The following is a 20662-nucleotide window of genomic DNA, read 5'->3' as shown; positions in this document are numbered from 1 at the left end:
GATGGTAGCAAGTGAGAGGACTGGATAGATGGAATGCAAATGTTGTGGTGAAGTTAAGTCTAAACTTCAACATCACGCGCTCTATCACAGGATGTGTACCCCGGGAGGCGCTCTGATATCACCACAACACCAGTGTGGCCTAGTTCGATGGAAACCAAACGCTCGTTATGTACGCTCAAGACGACGAGCAACACAGTTTGATTGCTCAGGCAGCCCCCCATCCCCCTCCATGCACGATCTTGTTTACTTCTTCAATACTGAACACTGTTTGGCTAATATCAATGATTTCACTCTTATTGCGCATGTCATATTTTGTCACTTCTCTAGAGAGGGATTTTTTTTATTAGTATATCTGAAGCCCTAAACCCGTTTGGGAGTGATACAGGCTCGACTGCTGTCCGGTGTTTGACTACTCAGATTGTAAGCGAAGAATGAAAAGAGTAAAATGTGAACTCAAACATATTCACAACACTGACAGAAGGCAACGCCGAGCCAGAGTTCTTTGCTACTCAGATTACTGCTGAGATAGTGTCCCCGCCTACCTCATTATTATAATCAATGGAAAATCAATAAAACCGTATAGGTTATACTGTATAGTGTCTGAGGAATGGGAGGCAATCAGGTCTGATCCAAGGAAGATGGCAGGAATTCCAAATGAACCAAGTTGCTAAAAGTTGGTAACCCTTAGATGTAAACAAATTTAGAACAAGTTGTACATGAACTGTATACCTTCATGTACAACTTGTCAGACACTGCAACAATATGGAATCTTTGTTCAAAGGACATATCCACAACTTTCTTCACAACTACCGACCTGTCCCTCGGGTATGACCTACTTCCACTGGGGAATCCCGCCTACCAGTGTCAATGTCTTCGTCTGCTACCCGTCCCTTACTACCTGTCGCCAGTATATAAGCCCCAGCCTTCTTGCCTGTGCTCTCCAGACTCTTCACGACTACGGTGCTTTTCACCAACTCCAAGGCTGAGGGACTGATTACCTCATCTTTTGTATATAGTTCTGTCTTCCAATTTTGTCCTTGAATTTGTATTGATAAAGCCACTGGATGGCGAAACGTCTACAGTAAAGATACCCAGATGTTGCACATGTGTCTAATTTGTGTGTGTGTGTGTGTACTCACCTAGTTGAGGTTGCGGGGGTCGAGTCCGAGCTCCTGGCCCCGCCTCTTCACTGATCGCTACTAGGTCACTCTCCCTGAGCCGTGAGCTTTATCATATCTCTGCTTAAAGCTATGTATGGATCCTGCCTCCACTACATCGCTTCCCAAACTATTCCACTTACTGACTACTCTGTGGCTGAAGAAATACTTCCTAACATCCCTGTGATTCATCTGTGTCTTCAGCTTCCAACTGTGTCCCCTTGTTACTGTGTCCAATCTCTGGAACATCCTGTCTTTGTCCACATTGTCAATTCCTCTCAGTATTTTGTATGTCGTTATCATGTCCCCCCTATCTCTCCTGTCCTCCAGTGTCGTCAGGTTGATTTCCCTTAACCTCTCCTCGTAGGACATACCTCTTAGCTCTGGGACTAGTCTTGTTGCAAACCTTTGCACTTTCTCTAGTTTCTTCACGTGCTTGGCTAGGTGTGGGTTCCAAACTGGTGCCGCATACTCCAATATGGGCCTAACGTACACGGTGTACAGGGTCCTGAATGATTCCTTATTAAGATGTCGGAATGCTGTTCTGAGGTTTGCTAGGCGCCCATATGCTGCAGCAGTTATTTGGTTGATGTGCGCTTCAGGAGATGTGCCTGGTGTTATACTCACCCCAAGATCTTTTTCCTTGAGTGAGGTTTGTAGTCTCTGACCCCCTAGACTGTACTCCGTCTGCGGCCTTCTTTGCCCTTCCCCAATCTTCATGACTTTGCACTTGGTGGGATTGAACTCCAGGAGCCAATTGCTGGACCAGGTCTGCAGCCTGTCCAGATCCCTTTGTAGTTCTGCCTGGTCTTCGATCGAGTGAATTCTTCTCATCAATTTCACGTCATCTGCAAACAGGGACACCTCAGAGTCTATTCCTTCCGTCATGTCGTTCACAAATACCAGAAACAGCACTGGTCCTAGGACTGACCCCTGCGGGACCCCGCTGGTCACAGGTGCCCACTCTGACACCTCGCCACGTACCATGACTCGCTGCTGTCTTCCTGACAAGTATTCCCTGATCCATTGTAGTGCCTTCCCTGTTATCCCTGCTTGGTCCTCCAGTTTTTGCACCAATCTCTTGTGTGGAACTGTGTCAAACGCCTTCTTGCAGTGCAAGAAAATGCAATCCACCCACCCCTCTCTCTCTTGTCTTACTGCTGTCACCATGGGCTCTGGTGGCCTGGTGGTTAACGCTCTCGCTTCACACGGTGAGGGCCTGGGTTCGATTCCTAGCCAGAGTAGAAACATTGGACGTGTTTCTTTCCACCTGTTGTCTATGTTCCCCATCAGTAAAATGGGTACCTGGGTGTTAGTCGACTGGTGTGGGTCGCATCCTGGGACACTGACCTAAGGAGGCCTGGTCACAGACCGGGCCGCGGGGGCGTTGACCCCCGGAACTCTCTCCAGGTAAACTCCAGGTATGTCATAGAACTCCAGTAGGTTTGTGACACAGGATTTCCCGTCCCTGAAACCATGTTGGCTGCTGTTGATGAGATCATTCCTTTCTAGGTGTTCCACCACTCTTCTCCTGATAATCTTCTCCATGATTTTGCATACTATACATGTGTGTGTGTGTGTGTGTGTACTCACCTATTTGTGGTTGCAGGGGTCGAGTCGCAGCTCCTGGCCCCGCCTCTTCGCTGATTGCTACTAGGTCCTCTCTCTCCCTGCCCCATGAGCTCTATCATACCTCGCCTTAAAACTATGTATGGTTCCTGCCTCCACCACATCACTTTCTAGGCTATTCCATGGCCTGACTACTCTATGACTGAAGAAATACTTCCTAACATCCCTTTGATTCATCTGAGTCTTCAACTTCCAATTGTGACCTCTTGTGTCTGTGTCCCATCTCTGGAACATCCCGTCTTTGTCCACCTCGTCTATTCCGCGCAGTAGTTTATATGTCGTTATCATGTCTCCCCTGACCCTCCTGGCCTCCAGTGTCGTCAGGCCGATTTCCCTCAACTTTTCTTCATAAGACAATCCCCGTAGCTCTGGGACTAGTCTTGTTGCAAACCTTTGAACTTTCTCTAATTTCTTGACGTGCTTGACATCCAGTTTCTTCTCATTCATAACATCCACAATCATCTCTTTCTTATCATTTGCACAACATCCACGCACATTCAGACTTCCCACTTTGACAATTTTCTTCTTCTTATTCTTTTTAGTAATCTTTACAGGAAAAGGGGTTACTAGCCCATTGTTCCCGGCATTTTAGTTGACTTTTACAACACGCATGGCTTACGGAGGAAAGATTCTTATTCCACTTCCCCATGGATATAAAAGGAAAAGTAATAAGACCAAGAACTATTAAGATAAAATCAAAGAAAACTCAGATGAGTGTGTATAAATAAACGTGTACATGTATGTGTAGTGTGACCTAAGTGTAAGTAGAAGTAGCAAGACGTACCTGTAATCTTGCATATTTATGAGACAGACAAAAGACACCAGCAATCCTACCATCATGTAAAACAATTACAGGCTTTCGTTTTACACTCACTTGGCAGGACGGTAGTACCTCCCTGGGTGGTTGCTGTCTACCAACCTACTATCTACTAATATATATATATATATATATATATATATATATATATATATATATATATATATATATATATATATAATACATATATATATATATATATATATATATATATATATATATATAATACATATATATATATATATATAATACACATATATATATATATATATATATATATATATATATATATATATATATATATATATATATATATATATATATATTCTTTCTTTCAACACACCGGCCGTATCCCACCAAGGCAGGGTGGCCCAAAAAGAAAAACGAGTTTCTCTTAAATTTAGTAATTTATACGGGAGAAGGGATTACTAGCTCCTTGCTCCCGGCATTTTAGTCGCCTCTTACAACACGCATGGCTTACGGAGTTCCACTTCCCCATGGAGATAAGAGGAAATAAACAAGAACAAGAACTAGAAAGAAAATAGAAGAATACCCAGAGGGGTGTGTATATATATGCTTGTACATGTATGTGTAGTGTGACCTAAGAGCAAGTGGAAGTAGCAAGACATACCTGAAATCTTGCATGTTTATGAGACAGACAAAAGACACCAACAATCCTACCATCATGTAAAACAATTACAGGTTTTCATTGTACACTCACTTGGCAGGACGGTAGTACCTCCCTGGGCGGTTGCTGTTTACCAACCTACTACCTAGGATTATATATATATATATATATATATATATATATATATATATATATATATATATATATATATATGTCGTGCAGAATATGTAAAACTGGTCAATTAGCAAGAAATCATTTAAAATTAAGTCCTTTCTAAAATTTTCTCTTATACGTTTAAAGATATATTTTTTTCATTAATGTTGATGTAAAAATGTATAATTTTGCACCAAAAGGAACTTAGAAAACTTACTTAACCTTATTATAACAAGAGCAATTTATTTTAGCCTAACCCAACTAAATATATTTTAGATTTGTTTACAATAATTTAATACTAAACAAACACAGTGAAATATATATTTTTCGTTAGGTTCAGAATGATTTTGGCGAAATTATTGCATACACAAATTTTCACTTGTCCTATATGGCAAGATGAGCGTTGCTATTTAAGCCAAGATCGCAAGTTCTGCCTATTCGGCACGACACACACACACACACACACACACACACACACACACACACACACACACAAGACACAACCTTCAAGCAACTAGAATTAATAAAGCCACCATCACATCAGCCTCGATGGGACATACATACTCATGTCTGAAAACAGTTGTACACCAGGCAGAGATGCTACTCCCAGCCAGTGTCATCTCTTAATTGAACTGGCTTTGTTTACGTAAGTCATTAAGCCCGACTATAAATTACAATATATTACAGTATTTTGAGTTAAATGAAATTCTACTTAACTTATTCTATAAACAACATACTCATTCCAAATAATTTATATGCAATAGATAAAACGCTATATTTCTACCAATTTAAGAGTCGTGAAATTGTTGAACAAGTCAAAAGACGTCACGGGTAAATAGTAGGATGTAAGATGTCAAAAGAGAATAAGAAGGCTAAAAGAGAATATGAAATTATGGTTTCATGGGAATCAAAGACCAATTAAAAGGGTTCCTTTCCGGTATACAGGAATAAGATTAAAGATTAGTTCACTTCAATGTACCCCAGATCAGCTTACTGTTAGTGACAGAAATGCATTCCATTTTTTAATGAATGTAAAGAGAACTTAGCAAACTATTAGTCTCTTCAACAGGTAACTACGAAATAGTATCATACCGAGTATGGCAAATGTAATACTCATTTACAAGGCAGGAGACAAGTCCTTAGCTTCAGATTTTAAATCAATCAAACCTCAATTGTGGAAGAGCTGATGTAATCAATACTCGCGAATGCAATTCGAAGCACAGTAAAAAATATAATCAACGAATCTCAGCATGGTTTTACAAATTAGTGTTATCTCACGAATTTACCAACCTTTTTCACTAAGGTATTTGCGGTGGTAGACCAAGATAAAGAATACGATAGTGTAAGGCCTTTGATAAAGTTCCAAACAGGAAACTGATTAAGAAAGTAAAGTAGCAGCATATAGTATGGGAGAAATCATCTCTTGAGTGGAGGCATAACTGACGGATAGGCAACCCATTACGGGTGATGTGTTACAATGATCAGTACTGGGACATTTGTTTACAATCTACATAAACGCCACGAGGAAATAAATAGAGAAAGAAGTAAGTTTGCTAACAGCACTAAAATAGGCCGTTAATAGCAAAAAGGCACAATACCGTGACTGGAACAATACAGAAATAACCCGCACATAGAATAGAGGAGCTTACGACGACGTTTCGGCCCGACTTGGAACATTTACAAAGTCACACTAACGAAAAGGAAGGCTACAGGATGACCTAGCTAGGGTGATGATGTGGGTGGAAAGGTGGTAGATGCAGTTCAATGCTGACAAATATAAATTAAATAAGCATAGATCTTAAACTGAACGAGAAAAATATTTAAAAGTTTTAGTTCGCAGAAATTTAAAGTCGTTATCAGTGCAAAAAATTTAGCAAAAAATGTTAATAAGTATAAATGGAAAATAGGAATAAATATAGGTAATAAATAACGTTCAGAAAGTACCTATGACAAGTCTAACAACAATGGATTGAAATTGGACATTTAAATTTGGAAAGAATATTGGGAAGTATTGTTTTTATAACGTCATTGTGGGCAAGAACTTCTAGCAGCATTAAATATAGGTTCGATGGCTATGCAGAGCTGCCGCAGCAACACCCTGATTAACCAGGCACGCAGAGGCATACATGCTGAAGTGTTATTACTATAATGTACAGTAGGTGTCATAAGAAACACTAGTTTTAGTATATATAATATACGTGGAAAACGCAGGGAGCGGGGGTTTTATTTGCCAGAGACGTTAAAAACTGATGATGGCTTTTGTCATATGATGGCCCGCTTCGAAGAGCTTTACGTCATTTGACTGAGGCCTTTCATTGTCTTACCGGCCCACTCGGTAAAAAAGAAAAAAAAAAATTAGTAAAGCAGCAAAGAAGAAAGCGGAGGAGGGAGACTGGACCAGCAACAACCTCTGGCCAGGACCAAGGACAGGCAACCTTCCCTACATGCACACCAAGATACCATCACAGGAGCCACAGGGGTGGAGGGCCCACCAATCTATAAGGAATACCCCACCACTACCACCATGTAGGGTAACTCTCCAGATGTGCATACACCCTTTCTTCTCCCCCACCCTTCCCTGTGCATACCCTCCTCCCCCTTCCTTCCTCCTCCAGGTAGACTCCCCTACCATCTGGAAGTACGGAGACTGTGACTGTCCTTTGTCCATCTACCTACCTGCACACCTCCCCCAATAAAACAAAATATAACCCCAAGTTACCCCGAGCAAGCTAAAAATTGACAGAAAAAGAATTTCTGCACATATAATTATGATAGCCTTGACAATATCGAAAGACACTGCTAAATTTATTAATAAATATACTAGTCATCATATATTAATAATCAAGCTTTTATTATTGTCACAGAATGCTGGTTTTGTTATACATATATGGTTTGTTCTTACCTGACAAGCATTCGTGGGTACATTCATATATATATATATATATATATATATATATATATATATATATATATATATATATATATATATATATATATATAATATATATATATATATATATATATATATATATATATATATATATATATATATATATATATATATATATATATATATATATATATATATGTCGTGCCGAATATGTAAAACTGGTCAATTAGCAAGAACTCAATTAGCAAGTCCATTCTAAAAAAATTTCTTATACGTTTAAAGATATATTTTTTTCATTAATGTTAATGTAAAAAATTATAATTTTGCACTAAAAGAATCTTAGAAAACTTACCTAACCTTATTATAACAAGAACAATTTATTTCAGCCTAACCCAACAAAATATATTTTAGATTTGTGGGTACATTCATATATATATATATATATATATATATATATATATATATATATATATATATATATATATATATATGTCGTGCCGAATATGTAAAACTGGTCAATTAGCAAGAACTCAATTAGCAAGTCCATTCTAAAAAAAATTCTTATACGTTTAAAGATATATTTTTTTCATTAATGTTAATGTAAAAAATTATAATTTTGCACTAAAAGAATCTTAGAAAACTTACCTAACCTTATTATAACAAGAACAATTTATTTCAGCCTAACCCAACAAAATATATTTTAGATTTGTTTACAATAATTTAATACTAAACAAACACAGTGAAATATATTTTTTTCGTTAGGTTAAGAATGATTTTGACGAAATTATTGCATGCACAAATTTTCGCTTGTCTTAAATGGCAAGATGAGCGTTGCTATTTAAGCCAAGATCGCAAGTTCTGCCTATTCGGCACGACATATATATATATATATAAGATGTCACAAAAATCCACCAATCAAAATTAGTAATACTATATTACCTAAGCCCACGCGTCACCTGGTTAGTCATGAAGTAGGTTTAAAGTCGACTGATTGCACGTGATTATCAAAGCTTACATTCAACATTAATATCATAAATACTGCAATCTTTAAGATTATTATTATATTTAAGAGGAAGCGCTAAACCCACAGAGGTCATACAGTGCCTGGGGAACGGCAGGCAATCAGGTTTGATCTAAGAAAGAGGACAAGTCTAATTCCTCATCATCGTCAAGGAACGTCCCTTGAGGAGTACCTAAAATAGAAAACTCTTAGCGTATATACATACAGAATATGCATCTCTGTATATACCGCGGTAGTCGCTACGTTATGTTAATTACTAGTCTACTACAAGAACTGTTCATAAATTACTAGTCTACTACAAGAAATGTTCATAAATTACTAGTCTACTACAAGAAATGTTCATAAATTACTAGTCTACTACAATAAATGTTCATAAATTTAATATTTTATTTCACTTTCTACTAAACAAATTTAAACAGAATTAATTACGAGTCTAAGATACTGGTAATGTTTACAATATTCACAAAATGGGTTCGACAAGCCTATAACTGCATGATATAGTAGCAATATATTGTACAGTACACTAGTATTAGCAAATATACGATGGATAGGTGTCTTACCACAAGTTTACATAATTTAAAATATTAAAATGCATTAGCTATCGTTTATTAAATTAAACATGCCATTGTAAACTTATTCCCCAGGTTTTTTCAAATCTTACAGCTCCTACCTGGTGGTAGAATAATACATAGGCAGGAGCGATGAACGTATACCACAACAGGTGTACGCAAAATCTTGACCCTATGATACATCTAGTGTAGAAACAGAGCCACACGAAGATTGTTCAAACAATCCCCCCCCCCTTAGAGACAAGTTCAAACAGTCCACCTCTTGGAAACAAGTTCAAATAATCCACCTCTTGGAGACAAGTTCAAATTCATCAGGAAATGGGAAAAATCACGTCGCTGTTAACTATATCTGAAACAAATTAAATAATACGCGATACTGACAACTATAAAATGACCCAATGACAAAATTGTTTATATTTAAATCTTAAAATTATATCCATATTCTTTATCAACGAGATAACTAACAACTTTATGATAAGGCTAATCTATGAAATTCTGTTGTCTCACGAAATCGTAATGACACGATTGCAAACAAACCATACCCCGGCCGGGATTGAACCCGCGGTCAGAGTCTCTCTGACCGCAGGTTCAATCCCGGCCGGGGTATGGTAAATTCTGTTGTCATATCCAAAGGATACCGTACCGGATCAGCCGGGTTGCGAGCCGCTAGCATAAACTGCCTGATAGATCAGGCCGGTCAACAGGGAAGCCTAATCTCAGGTCGGAGAAGATAGACAAACCCTCAAAACCGGTAACAAGTAAACACGGGTAAATTTACCCATTGTTGTCGATAAATGCTAATTGTGATCACTGTAATCCCTTTTCCCGGCTATCACTCACATGAGTTACTGGTGAACAATAAACTATCAGGAACAGGATGAGCTACGGGTGACTAATGAACTAGCTGATCTGATAGCAAACATTTAAACATGATATAATTGTGCTTATGGTACTTTTCATTTACGTATATTGTACTACATATGTATTCTAATCACCGACTTCAGCTGTTATTTTGGATTTTTTTTTTTTTAACTTTTCACTCATTTTCTATATACAGATTGATACATTTTTTGTCTCGGTTTCAATATGCAAAATTCTTTACCAAATCCACATGCAAATCTAAAATACACAGATAACTAAATTTATTTTTGTATTGTTCAGACCATTTTTGCAATTACTGTATCAATCAGCTTACATCTGGTTTGACAACACGATCTTTGTTTATAATTCACGATTGTTGGTTCTGCCTCATTAAAGAGCATGCACATGTAGCTGCTTAGAATGTATAACAGGAGTTTCCCAAAGCCTAACTATACCCACCAGGGTTAAAAAAATAAATAATCATGCAGAGCAAATCTTTAGTTAAAATCTACCTTTCGCCCTAAGACTTTGATAAAGCTTTACTGACGGCGAAACGTCGACTGTAAAGATTTCCACTGCGCACAGTCTACGACATTGAACACCAAGTCTTGCCATCCAAAAAAATACCATTATGTTGAGAATCTTTGCACAATATAGGCCCCTAGTGTTACCCAATCAAAATTACAAAATTAGTTAACTTAAAAGCCATTGAATTAATTAAGCCTTAAAGTTAATGTTATAAACTACGATATTCAATGACAATTTCGAAACTGATCGTAAAATATAAGATTTTATTGTATAGTAGAAGCACTTTACTAAGACGGCGTTTCGGCTTAACCCTTAAAAACTAATTGAATAATAAGAAACCTAAAAGAAAGTTTAATGGGATGCTGCACAATGTGAGATAATTACATTTCCATTTTTTACCATTGTTATCAAGGCCTTTCAGGCAGTAATATGTCTTGTAAACACCCAACACTTGAATGAATACATGATGAGGTAGGGCGGTGGAAGAGAGATGTGGGAAGGGTGGTGGGGGAATGTGAAGATGATAGATGGAGTGGCAAGTAGGGAAGGGAAGGCGAACGGGAGACTTCGTAGGAATGATACGAGGTGGAAGGGGAATGTAGTGGGGTGGCAAGAAGTGTTGTGGAGGCGATAGATTTCATATACATTCCATAAATTATTTATACCGATACCACATGCCGTTCTCGTAAATGTGCAGCACATCAAAAGCACTTACTGTCCAACGAATTAGGCCACTAACTGTATATCATACGAGTTAACCTGGCCGCCGTTATTATATTCCCAATTTAGGTAATTTGGTTACTGTCCATTAAATATACATAATTTTTGGTTAATTAACGAGCAATTGATCGAATGTCTAACTGGGTAGACTGTCCAGAAACACAATCTGAAGTGTATTATACAACGAACGCTGTGTTCCGAGGATCGGGTAGTGTTTAACACAACCCTCTCTTATGTTATGTAAATGAAATGTACAAACGCACTTTTAAAAATTTGTACACAAACGCGGAAGTACATGATTGCCTTAAAGTGACTTAAACGAAAAAGTCAATATTTAAAAATTTGTAGCCCTTTATTCGAATGTTGTACATACATATGAGCACATTTATGCACCTCGTAACTAATGTCTTGCATTAAAGTCAGTACATGGTGCAAGTAAACAGATAAGCATAAGTAAGATTGTCCCCGTTCAGTTTATCAAGGTACCTGTTGCATATATATGAACACGCTTGTATGACTATCTGATAGACAACAAGTCTGCCAGAGAAGTGAAACCGTCCTGTCAAACAAGTACGAAGTGAAGCCAGTTAAAAGTTTTTCATTCTGAAATGATTGCTGATCTCGTGCACATGTTACATGACAGGTAAATTTTACAAACTCCCTTTTAAATTCAATAAGAGCTTAGCATTACTTTTCAGTATATTTCTTACTAGTTCCTATTTCTGTAATATTTACTATCCTAAAGAGGCCTGGTCTGAGACCGGGCTGCAGGGGCGATGATCCTCGGAACCACTATCTATATACCAAATGCATATTATACATTTTCACAATGTCATTTGTAGATATTTATTAACATCGGAAATTTGCAAAAGAAATGCATGCAAAATTACTCGAAAGATGCTCCCCATATTTATGCAACTCACCCTCCACAGTAAATAACGAACTTGTGGTTTCCAACTATTTAAGCTACAACGGTGTATCCCCCTCTGCCAGACGTTACTAACTCCTTTATTAAATCTTTTTTTTTTTGGTGCTTCTTTATCTAACCATGTATCAATAATGTTAAATAACCAAGCCTAACCTGCGCTAGACTAACTAATGCAATATTTAAATTTGGTGTAGGATTAGCTTGTGCAGAAACTGAGGCACAGTAACACAAAAGGAAGTGCTATTTAATCAAGAGGTGCCTACATGTCAATGCACAGTATATTTTTTCTCGTTAAAAAAAAAAATCAAACAAGGTAATAAAAGCTATAATGTAGGTTTTTGTAAGCCTTTCAGAACCGTGACTCATGTGACGTGGACCTTGATGCATTGAGTCTAGTACGATTATCACAATAACATATTACGATAACAGTGCTAAATACAGGTTTGTTTATTATATATATATATATATATATATATATATATATATATATATATATATATATATATATATATATATATATATATATATTTATATATATAACTTTTTTTTTTTAGTATAGGATGGGGTCCACCTCTGGTGTAAATTGTGGGACCCACAGCCTCGGAGAAGTGGATAAAAAGGCTTCAAGGAAGAATATTTGGATATTTTTTTTCTTATTTTTTTTCAACAAGTCGGCCGTCTCCCACCGAGGCAGGGTGACCCAAAAAAGAAAGAAAATCCCCAAAAAGAAAATACTTTCATCATTCAACACTTTCACCACACTCACACATTATCACTGCTTTTGCAGAGGCGCTTACAACAGTTTAGAAGTATATACATATAAAGATACACAACATATCCCTCCAAACTGCCAACATCCCAAACCCCTCCTTTAAAGTGCAGGCATTGTACTTCCCATTTCCAGGACTCAAGTCCGACTATATGAAAATAACCGGTTTCCCTGAATCCCTTCACTAAATATTACCCTGCTCACACTCCAACAGATCGTCAGGTCCCAAGTATCATTCGTCTCCATTCACTCCTATCTAACACGCTCATGCACGCTTGCTGGAAGTCCAAGCCCCTCGCCCACAAAACCTCCTTTACCCCCTCTTTCCAACCCTTTCGAGGACGACCCCTACCCCTCTTTCCTTCCCCTATAGATTTATATGCTTTCCATGTCATTCTACTTTGATCCATTCTCTCTAAATGACCAAACCACCTCAACAACCCCTCTTCTGCCCTCTGACTAATGCTTTTATTAACTTCACACCTTCTCCTAATTTCCACACTCCGAATTTTCTGCATAATATTTACACCACACATTGCCCTTAGACAGGACATCTCCACTGCCTCCAACCGTCTCCTCGTTGCTGCATTTACCACCCAAGCTTCACATCCATATAAGAGTGTTGGTACTACTATACTTTCATACATTCCCTTCTTTGCCTCCATAGATAACGCTTTTTGACTCCACATATACCTCAACGCACCACTCACCTTTTTTCCCTCATCAATTCTATGATTAACCTCATCCTTCATAAATCCATCCGCCGACACGTCAACTCCCAAGTATCTGAAAACATTCACTTCTTCCATACTCCTCCTCCCCAATTTGATATCCAGTTTTTCTTTATCTAAATCATTTGATACCCTCTTCACCTTACTCTTTTCTATGTTCATTTTCAACTTTCTACCTTTACACACATTCTCAAACTCATCCACTAACCTTTGCAATTTTTCTTTAGAATCTCCCATAAGCACAGTATCATCAGCAAAAAGCAACTGTGTCAATTCCCATTTTGAATTTGATTCCCCATAATTTAATCCCACCCCTCTCCCGAACACCCTAGCATTTACTTCTTTTACAACCCCATGTATAAATATATTAACCATGGTGACATTACACATCCCTGTCTAAGACCTACTTTTACCGGGAAGTATTCTCCCTCTCTTCTACACACCCTAACCTGAGCCTCACTATCCTCATAAAAGCTCTATATATATATATATATATATATATATATATATATATATATATATATATATATATATATGTATTATTTTTTCCTTTAGTATAATAGGGATATTAATGTAAACTCACGTTTAAAAACGTGGTAGATTGCCTACTTAATTTTAAATGATTGTCAAACGGTAAGCCTTAACACTCAATTGTAATATATGTATTAAGGGGAATTACGAACAGGCCCTTAGCTGTCTTTGAGTGAATTATGTTCCTCTGGTCAGTGCCTGATCAGCCGGAATGTAGTGCCTATGTTTTGATCCGTGCACTTGGTCCTAACAGTCTGGTTGATCAGGCCACCAACCCAGAGACTTCGTCTAGGGCTGGTCCGCGGGGACACTGACCCCCGAAATTATCTTCAGGTTACTTGAAGATTAAGATTTTATATATAACTGCAGTAAATAAAAAACTATAAGACATGCAATAAAAACACAGTAAACATATCACAATAGGCAAAATAACTATAAAAAATAATAAAGAATTTCCAAGCACTTTCGTTATTTCTCACATTGTCTATAGCAGATTATAATTATTATAATCATAGGGGAGCGCTAAACCCGTAGGATTATACAGCGCACGTGGAGGAATGGAAGATATTCAGGCTCAATTCAGGGAACCGGAGCACAGATCCAATTCCCTAGACCAAGAGCCCTTCACCAGCGTCAAGGAACCTCGAAGGTATCTATAGCAGATGCTTCGCTACTTTATAGCAGGTGTTTGCATGTAAGGTCAAAAATCAGCAATCATCTGAGATAAATTAAATCACAATCTTTCGCTCTAACACTGTTACAAATAATGTTACAACGTTGTGTAGGTTACCCATAGTCATTTTCCGAGGTCAGTTTTGCGGTCTGGTTCCAAACCAGGCCTCCGAGTTAATGGCCTGAGTGATCAGGCTATTGGTACTACCGCCCATAGTCAGATGCGTGTAAAACACCCATTGGATCAGGAATTGATTTGAATAATTTGCCTATCTTAATAATTACGAAAATGGTGCGCCACCAGCTGATTTGGGTCAACATCAAACGTGTTTCAGAATAATTTTAAATCCAATAATGTTAAAGGATATGGCAACACTGTTTAAGTGCCTTTCGGGTAATCCCCAAATTACAAACAGGTCGATGAAGCTTGAGTTATAAGCCTAACGAAAACTGTAAAATATTAATATAACTACAAATATATATAAATTATAAGATACGAGATTTCAACGCGTTCATATGTGCAAAAAAATGTTCATTTAACAACTAGAAAGTTCTTAATAAATTATTAATCCAAAATCTACAAATAGTCACTCATCAGTTGTTCAAGTCAGGCACATTACAAGAATAGGCAGAAATACTGGAAAATCTGAACCTTAGATTACCCAGAGAACAATTAAACCATAAGCAACAACAATTAGAACTGTAAACTTACCTTCTCGTTACAAAGTGGTCTAGATTATTATATGTATAAGGAAGCTCTAAACCTGTAGGGATTTACAAGGACTGAAGTGGAGCTTAATTTCGTTGGCTGGAGGATGCTTCACCTCAGTTTGAGAGGATCACTTGGGCAAATAAATGATCCTAAATAACAAATAAAGCTTAACTAATCTAAACTGTTTATTAATTTTGAAATTCTTTTACTCATACCGGCACATATTCGTACACACACCTGATTACAGAATAATTATTCATGTAAATAAAAAATAGACAAAAGTTTCCAGCATCACTAATTTGTCCTACTGGAAACTCTGGTACAACACTTGTACATTAATACAATTTATTGCTAAAGGATTGTTCACAATATAACTAAGAACCGCTTTTCGCAAGACATCAAGTATACAAATAACATACAGGATAAAATACGAACTGCAAAAATAAATAATTATAATTGTGGATAATGACATGGGTATATCTAAACTTATGATAAAAAAATATACCAGCCATACAAGTAAATATACTGTACTGACTTAAGCGTTAACATTTGTGACTAGCTGGGTTGAGGCTATCAAAGAATAAAATACTAATTTGTTGCCCTCTGAGGAATCTCTTAATTCTAAAATAGAGAACAATACTCTATAAAACAGGTTTTCACGTTGAATGCTGCAGTGAGCAATGAGGCAATCCCACCCACAAGACGAGATGTGAAAGTATTAAGAGAAGCGGTACATCTGTTGTAGGTACACCCCTCATAACTGTTAGCTCTTTCAGGTACTCAAACACAAGGTTCACAGTGATTTTAAGCATTAATATATGAGCAACCAATATACTTTGCTGGCAACTGTAACAGTGCTGCAGCCTTGAGCTCTGCTTATTTAAGCATCAGCCAGCATGAATCACAAACAAGATTTCTGAAAAGCTGAGAGCAGCTGTGGCACTTTAACAGCTGACTTACCTCTGGTCTCTTGGACAAGTCGATGCCATCATTCTCTATGTAGTCCGGAGTTTCCTTTTTACTACTGGTGAAGTTGAACACCAGTGATGTGTTCTCCTGTTGGTGCCAACGGTCCCGATGGCTCGCCGTTTTGGTGGTGGTTGGGGTACTCCCTGGACTATTATTGGCGAGTGGTTGTTTGTTAATATTGAAGGCCTCCACCAAGCTTCCCTTGTTAGAGCTCCTCACTAGCGCCTCAGTAGGGTATGAAGGTGATTTGATTAGCTCAGTTTTCACGGGAGATATCACTTCTGATTTTGATTCAACTTTCTTTGGACTCGTTATCTTCTGGGGTTCCACTTTTGGAGAGGGTTTAAAAAGTTCCACCTTAGGGACAGGTTTGTTAGGTTCGACTTTGGTTATTGTAGGAGTTTCCACTTTTGCTGGGGTGGGAAATTTTGTTTGAGGAGTTTCTACCTTTGTTGGGGTCTCTACTTTTGTTTGATTAGGCAACACTGGCGGAGTCTGTGGTAGCGACTTCGCGTTCTTGAGGTTCTTTTGATGCACGCGTTCACTCTCCTGTGCCCTCTCACCTTTACTACTTAAGGACGTGTGGGCGGGCACTCTGTGAGAAGCAATGGGGGAGGCTGGCAAGGGCGTGGGCGTTGGGGAAGACGGTTTTGGTGATGTTAATGAACCACCAGGAGTGTTGGCAGGTCGATTTGTAAAGTTAAATTCCTGAGAATGACTCTCCTTCCTAATATTTGAGACGGCAATGTTGGATACCCTCCTTACCCCTTCCTCTACCTCAAACGCACTGAGACTTTCGCTGTGTGCTTGCCTTGGTCCGGGGTCACCATTCACCAAGGGTGCAGTAACAGACGCACTCACAGGGGTCAACCCTGCCCTCGCCCTTACTGTACTTACTAGTTCCTGACCAGAATTTGTAGGGGATGTTGCATCGCCGTTTAGGGCTGTGGCCCTTACACTAAGTGTGGCCCGCGGTGACGGCCGCGTCACCTGTGCCACTTTTTTAAGGGAAGACTTAGCTTCCTCGATGGTGATAGACTGTGTGGAGGATGGAGGAGTAATTTTACGGCCTGGCATTACAGAAGGCTTGACTTTAAGCGCTGGCTTGGAGACTAATGCAACACCATTAGTTTTTGATGACTGGGCTGCTTTGTGGGCGGCCACACGAGCAGCTGTGCCTCGCAGGGGACGGTTACTAGTGGGTTCGAATAACTTCTTCACTTGGCGAACGGTGTCTGGGGCGGGCATATCTTCGTCTTCCACTAAGCTAGAAGAGGAGAGCTTGCGGGTGAGAGGTGGAGGCTCGCCAGCATCCACTGTCTGGGCACCATTTACAGCCTTGTGTTCCATGGTCACCGGCCTGCTGGTCTCTATGATGATGACGTCATCCTTGCCCAGCGCACACAGACTAGATTGGAGACGACTTGTAGCCGACCTACTCTTAGGAAGCCCTGTGGTCCTAGTCCTAGTAGTGTCCTCGGCTAGTCTACAACTCAAGGAATCCACAGATCGTGCCCTTCTCATCACCTCGCGCCGGTGACTGATGGCAGTGTCCGGGGCGGTGCGAGGCTTGACATCACTGCTGCCACTTTCCTGCCAGGTTTCCCGGGGTTCAGTATCCAACAAGTCTTCTAGAGAGCTGAACCTGCGTAGCGACGGCCGGGACCTCGTCTCCCTCATGGCCAGGCTCAAGTACCGGTTTTTAAGTTTGGACACGATGCCCGGTCCATACCTAAGTTCTTCATCTTCTTGAGCATAGGAGTCACTGACGGTGGAATACGTAGGCGAGGTGACCCTCGGCCCCTCATCATTTAAACCCTTATGATGCATGTTGCTGCTTACGTTTACACTCGCTACTCCACCTGTTATACCATATTTATGGGTTTGATTTCCATCACCACCACCACTGACAGTCACACGTGCACCATCCAAACGTGAACTGACCGCCGTGTAGTTCGCATGAGGCGAAGGGTGGGGGTGGGAGGGAGTTGGCCCACTCAGTGAGCGTGCTGCTGCCGGGTGGTGGAGGCCACTCAGCGAGCTTGTAGCAACCGGGTGGTGGGAGCCACTCAACGAGGATATCGGTGCTTGGTTGTGTGGGCCACTTAGCGAGGATGGCGACACTGGCCCACTCACTGAGCCTCGTTCACGACCCGCCATCGGTGCAGCAGGAGGCGCCAGGCCAAATCCCCCGTGAATTCTGGCGTTGGCCCTCTTACGTAAAATAAGTTCTCGCTTCCAAGATGGGAGCTCGTCTAGCGGGGCTTCCTGTCCGCTGATGTAACCTTGCAGTGTAGCCATGGTGATAACCTCAGCCTCTTATCACTCAAAACATCCGTCAACTTGAGATATCACACTTCCTGAGATAAGTTTTAAACCACACACTTCACCATTTCGCCCCGAGTCCTTTTCTCCGTTCAAGACTAGAACTATACACTACATACACACGATATCTGTATCAAGATGTCTATATTATACACAATATAACATAATTTGGCTTACGGTGTGGCAGTGTGGCGTCCGCCGCCACCGTTGTACGTTTACTGTTGTTGATAAGCCAGCGACTGTAGGCTGCGCGCTCCCACAATTCAATTTGACGGTATATAATTACCCCCTTTTCGCTAACCACCACAATAGTGCTATTACGGTCACGCAATTCGAATTTCCCATTGAATATCCCGCTTCCGAAGGGCATGAAAGGGAGAAGTTATGTATACATTTTAAAGGTTATTGATTGAGTGGGTGGTGGTTGCTGGTGTGTGGCTGTGACGGCCATCTAGCGGCGGCGACGGTAAACTGCACCTGACATCACTAACTGTACTCCACTACGTTACTGCCACCACCTGGCACCACTACGTTACTGCCACCACCTGGCACCACTACGTTACTGCCACCACCTGGCACCACTACGTTACTGCCACCACCTGGCACCACTACGCTACTGCCACCACCTGGCACCACTACGCTACTGCCACCACCTGGCACCACTACGTTACTGCCACCACCTGGCACCACTACGTTACTGCCACCACCTGGCACCACTGCGTTACTGCCACCTGGCACCACTGCGTTACTGCCACCACCTGGCACCACTGCGTTACTGCCACCACCTGGCACCACTGCGTTACTGCCACCACCTGGCACCACTGCGTTACTGCCACCACCTGGCACCACTGCGTTACTGCCACCACCTGGCACAACTACGTTACTGCCACCACCTGGCACCACTGCGTTACTGCCACCACCTGGCACCACTGCGTTACTGCCACCACCTGGCACCACTGCGTTACTGCCACCACCTGGCACCACTGCGTTACTGCCACCACCTGGCACCACTGCGTTACTGCCACCACCTGGCACCACTGCGTTACTGCCACCACCTGGCACCACTGCGTTACTGCCACCACCTGGCACCACTGCGTTACTGCCACCACCTGGCACCACTACGTTACTGCCACCACCTGGCACCACTACGTTACTGCCACCACCTGGCACCACTACGTTACTGCCACCACCTGGCACCACTACGTTACTGCCACCACCTGGCACCACTACGTTACTGCCACCACCTGGCACCACTACGTTACTGCCACCACCTGGCACCACTACGTTACTGCCACCACCTGGCACCACTACGTTACTGCCACCACCTGGCACCACTACGTTACTGCCACCACCTGGCACCACTACGTTACTGCCACCACCTGGCACCACTACGTTACTGCCACCACCTGGCACCACTACGTTACTGCCACCACCTGGCACCACTACGTTACTGCCACCACCTGGCACCACTACGTTACTGCCACCACCTGGCACCACTACGTTACTGCCACCACCTGGCACCACTACGTTACTGCCACCACCTGGCACCACTACGTTACTGCCACCACCTGGCACCACTACGTTACTGCCACCACCTGGCACCACTACGTTACTGCCACCACCTGGCACCACTACGTTACTGCCACCACCTGGCACCACTACGTTACTGCCACCACCTGGCACCACTACGTACTGCCACCACCTGGCACCACTACGTTACTGCCACCACCTGGCACCACTACGTTACTGCCACCACCTGGCACCACTACGTTACTGCCACCACCTGGCACCACTACGTTACTGCCACCACCTGGCACCACTACGTTACTGCCACAACCTGGCACCACTACGTTACTGCCACCACCTGGCACCACTACGTTACTGCCACCACCTGGCACCACTACGTTACTGCCACCACCTGGCACCACTACGTTACTGCCACCACCTGGCACCACTACGTTACTGCCACCACCTGGTACCACTACGTTACTGCCACCACCTGGCACCACTACGTTACTGCCACCACCTGGTGGCCTGGTGGCTAAAGCTCTC

At 41.1% G+C, this 20662-nt stretch overlaps 1 protein-coding gene across 1 annotated transcript in view; it reads right to left on the bottom strand.

Annotated features, from left to right (window-relative positions):
• The window catches only part of LOC138851044 (uncharacterized), a 195927-nt gene extending 177094 nt beyond the window's left edge, over positions 1 to 18833 (bottom strand). The window contains exon 1 of the mRNA XM_070093554.1: positions 16277 to 18833. Within this exon, the coding sequence (XP_069949655.1) occupies positions 16277 to 18586 (2310 nt within the window). The 5' untranslated portion in view covers positions 18587 to 18833. The remainder of the gene's footprint in view (positions 1 to 16276) is intronic.
• Positions 18834 to 20662: the final 1829 nt, after the last annotated feature.

The sequence above is a fragment of the Cherax quadricarinatus genome, chromosome 43 (genome assembly GCF_038502225.1).
Source record: "Cherax quadricarinatus isolate ZL_2023a chromosome 43, ASM3850222v1, whole genome shotgun sequence".
In the NCBI taxonomy this organism is placed as follows: domain Eukaryota; kingdom Metazoa; phylum Arthropoda; class Malacostraca; order Decapoda; family Parastacidae; genus Cherax; species Cherax quadricarinatus.
This window is presented reverse-complemented; position numbering and strand designations above follow the sequence as displayed.